We start from the raw sequence: 12,363 nt of genomic DNA, 5'->3' as shown, positions 1-12,363 counted from the left end.
GGGCTTTGAAGACTGTAGCCATCGCTACCACAGCTCTTGAGCCTGCTTCAACCAATGCTTGGCCTCACATTATCACATCAAAGGCCAGAGGTGGTCCCGAAGGGCTGGGAAGTGTGGGGATCTAGGAATGTGGGACCCAGCCTAGGATGGAAGAAAAAAAACCCTAATAGTCCAACTCTTTAAATTTTTCAGTGGCACGTTTGTGAGCGTGAAAACCACAGACCAAACACACACACACACACACACACACACACACACACACACATACACGCACACACACACACGCACACGCACACGCACACATACACTCACCCAAACAAGGTGCACGGACACACTAGGTTTCCAGCTTTAGAACTTTTGCACTAATTGCTAGGTTAGAAAGAACCTCCAGAAAGGTTGGCGGAAATAATAGAAAATAAATTCTGTCATTGCCCTGGGGTGCTGAGCCAAAATAACGGCAACCCTTAATAGCCAGGCTGAGCTATGGAGGGCACAGTTATTTTTATTCTAACAAGAGGCACTGGTGATGTAGAGGAAATTGTCTCTTGGGGAGAGGATTGCTTTCGTGACTTGACCACAGCAGTAATAAGTTTCCGGGGCCCCTAAACAGGTGTATAGGAATGGGCGACCTTGAATTCAGATGAGGAGAGAGGATAAGAAAATTGACAGAAACCAAAACTCCCTAGATAACCTGTGGTGGAAATAAACAAGCTTGCAGAAGTGAAACAACCGGTAAATGACAGGAGGCGGCCTCTAATGAACTGATTTTGAAGGGAAGACCATTTGGATTCTTTTCATGTTGAAAGTATCTACTGGGCAGGCTTATCTGTCTAGAAATGAAATGGCCTGACTTTGGGTCTAAAACAAATCTTTAAATTCTGTAAGGGGGATAGCGATATACCAACTCTTCTCTAGGGCTTCAAAGGTTTGAAATTGATCAAGATGGTAATAGTAGTAAAGTTTGTTTAGGTTATTGATTACTTTTGGTGCAGTTTTTAAAGATAAAGATTTACTTTTTATTATGCGTATGGGTGTGTGTTTGTGCGGCAGCGGGGGTGGGGGTGGGGGTGGGGTGGGTCTGTGCACACGCGTGCTGGTGCCCACAGAGAGGAAAACTGCTGACCTCCTCTCTCCCACTTCTCTCTTCCTCGTCCTCTTGCTTGTTTTTGCTTTGCTTTTGAGACCGGATCTCTCTATGTAGCTCTGGCTGTCCTGGAACTTCCTATATAGACTAAGATGGCCTCCGGCTGGCTAGAGACTGGTCCTCCTCTGCCTTCTGCTCCCTCTGCTCTCCTAAGCAGGGCCTGTGTGACCAGCCCTCACCTCCATTTCTTTTCTAAGGCTGCTGATCTCATGCATCTCTTATGCACTGAGCACTGAAGGGGATGCAAACATTTAAGACAGAAAGTGGTGACCTGGCCCTGGTCCAAAACAGGAAGAAAGAGGCAAAAAAATATGTGGAAGCCTTAATATCCCTTTCCTATTCAAGTCAGTACGCTTTGGCTGTGATGTGTTAATTTAATTCAGTTTATTTTATTATTCTCTCTCTCCCTTTCCCTCTCCCCTTCTTACTCCCCCTTCCTCCTCCCCACTCTCCCTCTCCCCTCTTTTCTCCCTTCCCTTCCCTTCCTCTCTTCCTCCCTTCCTCCCTTCTCCTCTTTTTTTTTTTTTTTAAACTTAGTCTTTTGTATTCTAGGGTGGCCTAGGAGTGACTAAGCAGTCAAGGATGACTTTGAACTTCTGAATGTCTTGAGGGATGGGACTGCAGGTGCTGTCACCACACCCTGTTTGTGCTGTGCTTGGATTGAATCCAGGGTTATGCGTGTGCTCAGCAAACACTCTATTGCCCTCTCTGCATCCTCGGCTTCATATGTTTCTTAACAACTGAAATAATTCATAAGCCATCCAAAGAGGAGGGGAAAGGGCGTAACATCGACTGAACATCGAGCGTGGTGTCCGTACTTCGTAGTTCTCACAAAGATTAAATAAAGGCTCCTTCTGATCGGAGATGGGTGTGGCCACTCTGGACTCCGTGGTTATAGCGTCTTTACTGACAGGCTTTCCCTGCTAAAATGGACGGCACCCTCAAACCATTAGCCAAAATAAACCCTTCCTTAAGTTGCTTTTGTGACAGCGATGCAAAAGAACCAGCAGGACAATGACCTCGGCGGGGGCTGGGGAGGGGGCTGCCGAGAGAGCTCCAAGGCTAGTCCGTGTCCACTGCCCTTCTGCCATTACTCACAGCTTTATCCGTGCAATTTAAATCTACATCCAGGTTTGAATTGGAAAATTGGGGATTACATCTATGCGTGCTTTTGGCAACCGCTGATCTTGTGGTTTACATAATTGGAAACGAGAGAAGGGTTAGAAGTCTAGCTTTGTCCATGGCTCAAGCTTGCACAAACGCTTGACAACCGTAAATTGGCTGCGTTCTTTTCTGGACGCCAGATTCCAACATTGTTCTGCCTTTTGTTGCAGTTTTGTGCCAATTACACGTTAGCGAAAGTCAAGGGCAGATTGTTTTGGAATTAGCTGACCATGGACCCGTGCATAGTTCATTTTAACCTGAACCCTTACAACATGAAGTTATAATTTATTGTCAGTGAGTCCATTGCAAAACTAATTTTTAGCCCACATTAAAATTTAAAGAAAGGGTTTGGAGGGGTTGATTTTGTGGCGGTTTCAGGATTAAGATGTGGGAGGGGCAAACAAAGGTTCTCTGTTTTCCCTCTAAATCTGGTTGTCCTGTAGGGCTCTTTAGTTGGCTGGCACTGAAGGGGAGTTGAGGTATGTGTGGTGTGACTAGGAGAGGGACCTACGTGTCTGTCAGAGATGTAGTTAAGAGGAAAGGGGATATAGTGTTCACTTTTTCCGTTGCTCTCACCAAATACTTGAAAAAAGACAATGAAAGGGAGATGCTTGTTTGAGTTATGCTTTGAAGGTGCAGTCTATCATGGCTGAGAAGGTAGGGCAGCAGGAACATGGTCAGGGAGGTTACTGTTACCCAGTCAGGAAGCAGAGAAGGGACAGGAAGTGGAGCTAGGCTAAAAACCCTAAGCTCCTGCAGTGAGAATTTTGGTTTCTTAAAAAAAAAAAAAATAATAAAAAAAAAATATATATTATATATACACACACACACACACACACGCACACACATACACATACACACACATACACATACACACACATGCACACACATACACACACATACACATACACATACACACACATGCACACACATACACACACATGCACACACACACACACACACACACACACACACACACACACACACACACACGAATGTGTTTTCGTTTTAATCCCAGGTGTGGGATATGGTACTGTTTCAGACTGTCCACAGCGGTTGCCTCTGATTTGCCTTGTGCTCTAGCAGGGTTGTGGTTTTGATACTATAGATAGTGTCCATGATTGTGTGACGCTTGGAATTCTGGGGACTTTTCAGAGGGTATGTGAGGGCGAGGTCCCTGAGAGGTAGTGGGGGTGCTTGGTTACTGTTGGTTGTGGTTAAGTAGTTGTGTGCAAAGAAGGAGACATTTTATACCCTGACTGCCAAGATCAGACTTGCCCTAGGGAACTTGACGTCCCTAATCTGCAGGAAGTCATCTAACGATAATGTCACTCCCTTTCTGACCCTTAACTTTCTTCAGGGATCTCTTCTCTTTCCTCTCTATCCTGTTTTTCTCTCCCATCTAGTGTTAGAGAGTTGAAAGGGTGGCAAAAGGGTGGAGAAGGCTGTCAGAAAGAACTTACAAAGTAGCAAAAAGACTGGCTACAAGCCCCACCCCACCCCCGACCCAAACTGCCTCACATTCTTAGGCAGGCTCTATGACCTGAAAGATTCCACAACCTTCCACATCACCATTACTTGCTAGGGACCCAATGTTCAAACACGTGAGCCTGTAGGGTATACATCACAGTTGGGCAGAAGGGCAGGGAAGGAAAGGAGAGCTCTAGAATGATCCTGAATCTAGTCGGGCCCTAGAAGTTATCCCAGCCCTGTGGTTTATCTAGAAGGTCAAGACACAGAAGAGTTGGTCGCTGCTCCGGACCACGTATGAGCCAATTTCCCTGAACGTACGCGGATCCCCTCACCTTGAGCTTCGAGTGCTCTGGCTTTCCATGTACTAATTCTCACCTGTTTAGAAGTTCTTTGGGAACCCTGGCGAGAAAAGAAACCCCTTTGAGGGGAGTTTGTCAAGTCTGGGACAGGTAGGGAAACCTTAAGGAGGTGGTAGGACATTAGGGTGATATTGTGGGAAGCTATTACTGTGTCTGAGGTGGAAGGAGTCGGGTAGCAGAGTGGTTCCTGGAACTCAAAGAAAGACTTTTTGGGGGAGCGGCGATGCCTTCCTAGAGAACTGCGTTCTAGTGGAAAGGCTCATCAGCTCCCAGCCCCTTTGAGCTTTCTCTACTCCTTGCCTCTAGCAGGTGCTGGAGCTCCCCATTGGGTAAACTCATTCTTCGACCAGGATGAGAGAGTCACTAGATGAACTTACGGAGCGGCCTTTTAGGTAGAGAGACTGTCTAGAGCAGTGACTCTCAACCTTCCTATTTCTACTACTCCTCATGTGTTGTGGAGAACCCCTCTCCCCCAGCCATAAAATGATTTCATTGCTATCTCATGACTGTAATTCTGCCATGGTTATGAATCACAATGCACACATCTGATATGCAGGATATCTGATATGTGACTCCTGTGAAAAGATCATCTGACACGTCCTCCCCGCAAGGGTCGCGACTCACAGATTGAGAAACACTGCTCTAGAGAAACAGAAGGTCATATGGATCCTGCCCAAAGGCTTAGACGCACAGTTCAGACATTCCAAGGAGCGTCTCGCTCTGGCCCTTCCTCTGTCACTCCTCTGGCTCCCGTTGAGTTCCTGAAGTTGCTGGCGGCTAGTTTGTTTTTATATGAAAAGCCTTCTGCACCCAGGTCTGGACTGGGTCCTGGTCTTTTAGCAATTTCATAACCAGGCTGAGTCAGAAGGACACCCTGGTGGCCTGATATTTCTAGGAAGATAGGATGACCCATCTATCCGTCTGGACAGTGTCCCCCTGAAATTATAGGCCTTTATTTTAGTGAAACTGCTTGTGGTTCATGCTAATCAGCAAATTTAAAAGGGGCGGTGTGGTAGAATTTGCCTTTGGCCTGGCGCTTTCAGTCATTCTTGGCTCTCTTGGAAGTCATGGAAAATGCGGTGTCCGGTGAAATAACTGCTTTGGGTCTTCTGCCACTCACAGAACACAGCGCTCCATGGGTGACCACTATTCAATTGCAGGTGTGACCGTTGGACATGATACACGACTGAGGTCTTCCTGCCTGTACCAGCCACAGCCCAGGAGAGTGAGCACGAAGCAGGTGTACAGAAGGCCCTGTTTGCCAAGAGAATTTCATGTTTGTCTTGTAGGGAGACACAGGACTTGTCTTGGGGACTAGGAGGATCACTAGCTCAGAAGAAATTTGGTTTGGGAGAGGCGAGGTCTTTCAGCATTAAATATGAGTATTTATTAATTTATATAGCAGACAAATTATAAGCTTGATTACTCAGAGATCCATAGACTTAGTACATTGGCTTGTGAGTCTGTTGTCTATGCACCCTCTCACTTCTGTGATGTTTTTCCTTTCTATACATGAAGTTAAATTATGTTTATGTGTGTGGATGGATGTGTGTGCTTGTATGTTTTCTATGTTATCTTAGTCAGTGTGAACTCAGAGATCCATCTGCCTCTTCTGCCTCCTCAGCGCTGGGATTAAAGGTGTGCACCACCACCACCAGGCAAATCAGTGTTTTCTAAATGAGCATAATTGACAGAATGAGAAAAGACACACACACACACACACGCACACACACACACACACACAGAGTGAATGAGAGAGAGAGACTTTATTAGAATGAGAAAAGACACACACACACAGAGTGAATGTGTGTGTGTGTGTGTGTGTGTGTGTGAGAGAGAGAGAGAGAGAGAGAGAGAGAGAGAGAGAGAGAGAGAGAGAGAGAGAGAGACTTTATTAGAGTGGCTTGTAGAAATTTTTAATCCCAATTCAGGGTTTCTACCCCTTTGACCGTTTATTTCCCGGATAAAAGGCACACACAACCTTCATACTTACAATTATCTACCCTCTATGCTGTTAGACTCTGCTTTTCCTATTGATAACCCCGTGTTATTACTAACTGTGCTTCATCTGGGCTGCTCTTAACTCCAATTGGCCAGCCCTCAGGGACACATTTTCCTGACTCACCTAACCCCTGTCGGCTTCTCTCTTCTCCTTCATCTTCTTCTCCCTCCTCATGGTTCTCCTCCAACCCCCAAGCCTGGGAACCCTAAACCCTGCCTATGTCTCTTCTGCCCACCTTTCAGCATCTTCACCAATCAAAAATAACTTGGGGGCAAGGTTGCACATTGCCACTTGGGTCTACATGTGGTTTCTCTTGTCTCTGGGGCAACCAAGTCTTGGGGATCTGCACGTAGCATTAAAATACATGGCAAAAGACCAAACCTCAATGGTGGATAGTCCAACAAATGACATCTCCCAGTGAAAAGGCCAAGGATCCTGTAAGTGTTCAGTCTACAAGGCTGGATATCCCAGCAGTCCCAAGTGGGTGCTACAGTCTCAGGGAGGTATCCTAAAGAAGTAGGCGCTAATATCAGCAAAAGAACGCCTCAGTAACAGCGTAGATAAATTTGCCAGCAAGAGTGAAGGCAAATGGGCAACAAGTTAAAACTGTCATCTTCTATGTCCTTTTATGTGGGCTGCCAACAGAAAGAGTAGCCAAGGTTTGGTGTGGGTCTTCCCACCACAGATGATCCAGATTTAGGGGTGGATCTTCCTACCTCAAAGAGCTGCTTGGTTTTAGTTGATTATAGATGTAGCCAAGTTGACAACCAAAGTTAGCTATGACATGTATGCTATAGTGTGTGTGTGTGTGTGTGTGTGTGTGTGTGTGTGTGTGTGTGTGTGTGTGTGTGTGTGTAGACCCAAGGACAACATTCAGGAGTCTATTTTCTCCTACTATGTGGATCCTGGAGACCAAATTCAAGTCATCAGGTTTGGTGGCATGCGCCTTTACCCAATAAATCATCGTTCTGATGTGTGTTGCTGTCCTGAGACATGGTCTCTCTAGGTAGCCGAGGCTGGCCTCACTCCAGTCTCCTGTATCAACACCCCTCTTGCCGAGATCACAGTCATGAATTGCAGTGCCCAGGATGGCTTTTATCCTTAATCAGCAAACATGCTCGTCCAAGGGTCTGAGAGGTAGGATGTCTACAGTTGGATCCTTGGGGTTGAATCGTGTTTCTCCACATGTCTGTGGTTCTTAGCACAGATGAGCAAATTACTCCATTCTCTCCGGAGTAAATCTCAACTTGCTTATGTGTAAGACAATGGGAAATATATCAGGTAGGATTAAGAGCATAGAATAAAACATCTCAAGTAATGTGGCGTAAGAGTTTATTTTTTTTTCCCCTCTTGTATAAAATAATTCTGGATCCTGTGAGATGATGGCTCAGAGGGTAAAGGTGCTTGTTACCATATTGATGACCTCAGTTTGATTCCCGGATCTACATGACAAAGGGAGAGTGGACGGTTGTCTATGAGCTGTGTGTATATGCGAGCACACACGCTAATTAAAATGTAATTAAAAGTAAAATGAAATAAAACAATTCTGAAAATAGACAACTGTGGGTGGCCTGGAAGGTCAATGATACTGTCAAAAATTTTTTCTTTTATTTTAATTCTCTGTTGCTTCCCCTATCCCTCCTTGTCTTCTCCCCCAACACTTCCCTCTCTTCCTCCCTTCCTCCCTCCCTCCTTTCCTGTCCCCATTGCTTGCTTTCCTTCCCTCCTTCCTTCCTTCCCTCTCTCTCTCCCTTCCTTCTCTCTCTCTCACTCTTTCTTTCCTCTCTCTCTCTCTCTCTCTCTCTCTCTCTCTCTCTCTCTCTTCCTTCTCTCTCTCTCTTCCTTTCCTTCTACAGTACTGGGGATTGAACCACGGCCTCACGCATGTTAGGCAAGTACTCTACTGCTGAGCTGTTCACGTGACTTCTTTTTTGACTCTTTATTTTGAGAAAGGGCCTAACTAAGTTTTACAAGCTGGCTTTAAATTCTCTGTGGAGTCCAGGCTGGTCTTGAACTTGCAATCCTCCTTCCTTGGCCTTCCAATTAACTGAGATCACAGGTCTGCACCAGCAGGTCAGATCACTTTTAGTTTGTGATTTCTATCCGTACATTGCAAGGTTGCAGTTGGACTCCCAGCCATTTTCTCCACAGGGCTGCACCGTCGGAGGAACAGGAAACGACCAAGGGGTACAATTGCTATCCGCCTGTCTTCCTTTTGTGTGGAAGCTTTCGTCAACAACTTCGGCTTGGGTCTCATTAGCCACTGGTGATTGCAAGCTGGGTGGGTTAGTGCGTCTCCTGGTCACAGTGAAGTTTCTCAGACAATGGGGACTCTTCTTTCAAAGACGATGAGGGAGTAGGGCTCTGGAAAGCATGGGAGATTGAGACACCCTTTTGTGAATTTGAGATAATAAATCCGTCTTAAAGTAGTTAGCAAAATAGCTGGCACTTGGAAGTACTCATTTCACAGTATGGAATTATTATCTAATTATAAAGCAATGAGGCTTCTAAAAAGTAGCCAAATTAAACAGAGCAACATTTATATAGTTTCGCCTTCAAAGGTAATCAGCTTGGAAAGCAATGTTTCATTCTCATTAATTATATGTTGCCATGTTCAGAAAACAACCAGATTGCATGTTGTGCACATGTGTTGCAATACCTCACTGAATACCCTTAGTATGGCACAACCAACAGATACTAATAAAAATAAATCAAACACCAGCAGCCGGCTTGCCCCACCCCCTTTCTGGCTCTGCACATACTAAGCAAATACTATACCACTGAGCTACGCCCTAGACCTTCAACTTTAGGACGGGGCTCTCCTTCTGTAGCCCAGGCTGGCTGTGAATATATTATCTAGCCCAGGCTGGCCTGGACATGTTTCTAGTTTTTATTTCTTTCCCTTTCTTTGTCTCTTGAGTACAGGAATGTGCCACTAGCGTCACCCAGGTTCCTATTTGTACAAGAGCAAAAGCTTTGCTGGTCCCACGTTCCCTCATCGGCATCATCGCCCACTGTAGCCATTGAAATTAGTAATGGTTGACAGACAGAAGGATGCTGGCATTCAAATATGTCTTACTGCATTCGGCAGGCTCTGTCGGGCCTTCTGATCCAGGTATCTCCTGTATCCAGAGACCAGATTCCCATATCTTCCTCACTAATGGGAGGCATCGAGATGAATAGAAAAGTCTATGTTTGCCTTTACCTCGAAATGAATCATTTCAGAATTACTAGGTGTTTTTTGTATTAACCTCTGGTCAGTTGTTCGTGATAACTTAGGCTTATAGATGGAATTGGATCATGATCTACTGAAGTTTTACACACATTCCCTTTTCTTTATTGAAAGCAATTGAATGTCTATATAAGAAAAATTCAGGTTTAAAAGAAATTATATCCTTTCCAGCCTCGGCCTCGGACCCTGCAGCCGCCGCGATGTTGATGCCCAAGAAGAACCGAATTGCCATCTACGAACTCCTTTTTAAGGAAGGGGTGATGGTTGCCAAAAAAGACGTCCACATGCCCAAAAACCCCGAGCTGGCAGACAAGAGCGTGCCCAACCTTCACGTCATGAAGGCCATGCAGTCTCTCAAGTCTCGAGGCTACGTGAAGGAGCAGTTTGCTTGGAGACATTTCTACTGGTACCTCACGAATGAGGGCATCCAGTACCTCCGGGATTACCTGCACCTACCTCCGGAGATCGTGCCCGCCGCCCTGCGCCGCAGCCGGCCCGAGACCGGCAGGCCTCGGCCCAAAGGTCCAGAGGGTGAGCGGCCTGCAAGATTCACAAGAGGGGAGGCAGACAGAGACACCTACAGAAGGAGCGCTGTGTCCCCTGGAGCTGACAAGAAAGCTGAGGCTGGGGCTGGCTCAGCAACGGAGTTCCAGTTTAGAGGGGGTTTCGGTCGTGGACGCGGTCAGCCGCCTCAGTGAAGTTGGAGATTATGTTGTGTTGAATAAACTTTAAAGAAAAAAAAAAGAAATTATACATATATATATGTATATATATATATATATATATATATATATATATATGCTATGAGTTTGAGGTTAATCTAAATTATCCAGACCAGCCTAGGAAAAAGAGTGACCCTTGTCTCAAACAAATACCACCCCCCAAAAACCACACACACAGACACACACAGCAAAAACCCCAACCAGCGAGCAAAAAAGAAAGCGGCTACATTAACAACTGTATATAAATGATCAAGACTGACTGATAATATAACTTGAGTAACACAGAAGGCTCATTTATGTACCAAATCAAGCAGTGATGTTTACAGACAGCTTATGATATACATCTAATTTCTGACTGAAAAGTTGTCAAGACATTAGTTCTGATCTATTACCTTTATACAACTTGAGGGGATATTATCTATTAAAAAATTTTTGTTGTTGTTTTATCTACCTTGACATCATCCAGGTAAAGATCTAGAAGTAAGCTTATTTATCGTCCGATAGAATTTTTGTCTATTTATTTATGGATTTTGAGAAAGGGTCTCATAGACCCCAGTCTAGTCTCAAAAATTACTATGGAGTTGAGGATGACCTTGATCCTTATTCTCCTTCCTCCGTCTCCCAAGTGGGACTGAAACTGATTGTCACCGGACTTTTTCATTTTGTGCATGAAGAGATTAAGACATTGTCATAGTTAGGGTTTTATTGCAGTGAATAGACACTATGACCAAGGCAACTCTTATGAGGACAATGTTTAATTGGGGCTGGCTTACAGTTTTCAGAGGTTCAGTCCATTATCACCAAGACAGGAGCATGGCAGCGCCCAGGCAGGCAGGCAAGGCGCTGAAGAAGGGACTGAGAGGTCTAAATCTTGTTCCAAAGGAATCCAGGAGCAGAGTATCTCCCATGTGGCTAAGAGGACGGTCTCAAGGCCCACCCTCACAGTGACAACACTTCCTCCAACAAGGCCACACCTACTCCAACAAGGCCACACCTCCTAATAGTGCTACTCCCTGGCCCAAGCATATCCAGGCACAGCAGACATAGACCTTGGTTGGCATGTTTAAGGTCTCCTAGCTTACATACGATAGGACAGGTATCAGCATCCATCCTGTCCGTATCCTGGCATCATCCCCATCTCACCATTCCAGATTTGTTCATGATCGCATCAGTGTTGACATTGCTCTGGGTTTTTTTCTTTTCTTTTTCTTTTTCCTCTCACTGTTACTTGGAAGGTGCACCTAGGGTCTGAGGGTGCTACATACGTGTGTCATGAGCTAAAGGCTACTTGCTGTTCATTGATATCCTTCTTTCATTACATAACCTCCAAGTTTCTATCAGGCATTTGACAATACAACTGGATTACATTTCCTAGCTCTCTTTCCAACTTGTGGCCAAATAGCTGATTTTTTTAAAAAAAGACACAGACTATCAAATAGTCAGATTTGCCTCAAAGTTGTCAAGTAGCCAGGGGTGACCTTGAATTCCTCTCTCCCAAGTGCTAGGATTACAGGCATGCACTGCTGGGCATTATTCTATCTCCTTCCTGACGGTGAGGAATGAAGAGACCGGAACCCTTGAACTGAAGGGAAGCCAGGTGCTGCGGTTGACAGAGGCATCGTACAAGCTTGCAAATATCTACCAACTACACGAGTGTAAGACATTGTGCTTAAACACGAGGGCCTTTTTGCTAGAAAGGCCCTTAGGTAGGAAGTGATGGGGAGGTATTAGGTACACAGAACACAGCCACTCATCTCTATAACAGACGTCTGAGACGTCTGTTTATGAAATAGAAAGGTCGGTTTGGGCTCATGCATAGTCCCTGAAGGGTTGGGCTGCTTCTTTAGACCTGCTGTAGAGCGTCAGAGTATGACAGGAACCCCGGAAGGAGCAAAAGTCAACTCATTGTCTTGAGCTAAAGAGGAAAGACCAAGGTCCCACAACCTCCTTAAGGGCATGCTCTCCTAGAACCAGGACCACAGTTATATGGTTTTATTGCTGCAAAGGGACACCAGGACAAGCAACTTACCAAAGAGAGCATTCAATTGTGGTCTTGCTTACACTTTCAGAGGGTGGGTCTATGACCATGGCAGGATGGTGCTAGGGCTGTATCTTAGAGTTTACATCTAATTCACAAGCAAGAGGGAGGGGAGGGGAGGGGGAGAGAGGGGGTATTGAGTGAGGGGGAGGGAGGGGAGGGAAGGGGAAGAAGGGAGAGGGAGAGGGAGGGAGGAGGAGGAGGGGAGAGGGAGAAGAGGGAGAGGGAG

At 45.6% G+C, this 12,363-nt stretch overlaps 1 protein-coding gene across 1 annotated transcript; it reads left to right on the top strand.

Moving 5' to 3' along the window:
- The first annotated feature begins 9,543 nt into the window (after window positions 1-9,543).
- LOC116883448 (40S ribosomal protein S10-like) lies at window positions 9,544-10,118 on the top strand. The gene has a single exon (XM_032884595.1). The coding sequence runs from the start codon at window positions 9,575-9,577 to the stop codon at window positions 10,070-10,072; it is 498 nt and encodes a 165-aa protein (XP_032740486.1). The 5' UTR covers window positions 9,544-9,574; the 3' UTR covers window positions 10,073-10,118.
- Window positions 10,119-12,363: the final 2,245 nt, after the last annotated feature.

Source organism: Rattus rattus, chromosome 14 (genome assembly GCF_011064425.1).
Source record: "Rattus rattus isolate New Zealand chromosome 14, Rrattus_CSIRO_v1, whole genome shotgun sequence".
Lineage (NCBI taxonomy): Eukaryota > Metazoa > Chordata > Mammalia > Rodentia > Muridae > Rattus > Rattus rattus.
This window is presented reverse-complemented; position numbering and strand designations above follow the sequence as displayed.

Excerpts from the sequence above, each read along its gene's own strand:
- LOC116883448 (XM_032884595.1), top strand. The coding sequence starts at position 9,575 with ATGTTGATGCCCAAGAAGAACCGAATTGCCATCTACGAACTCCTTTTT.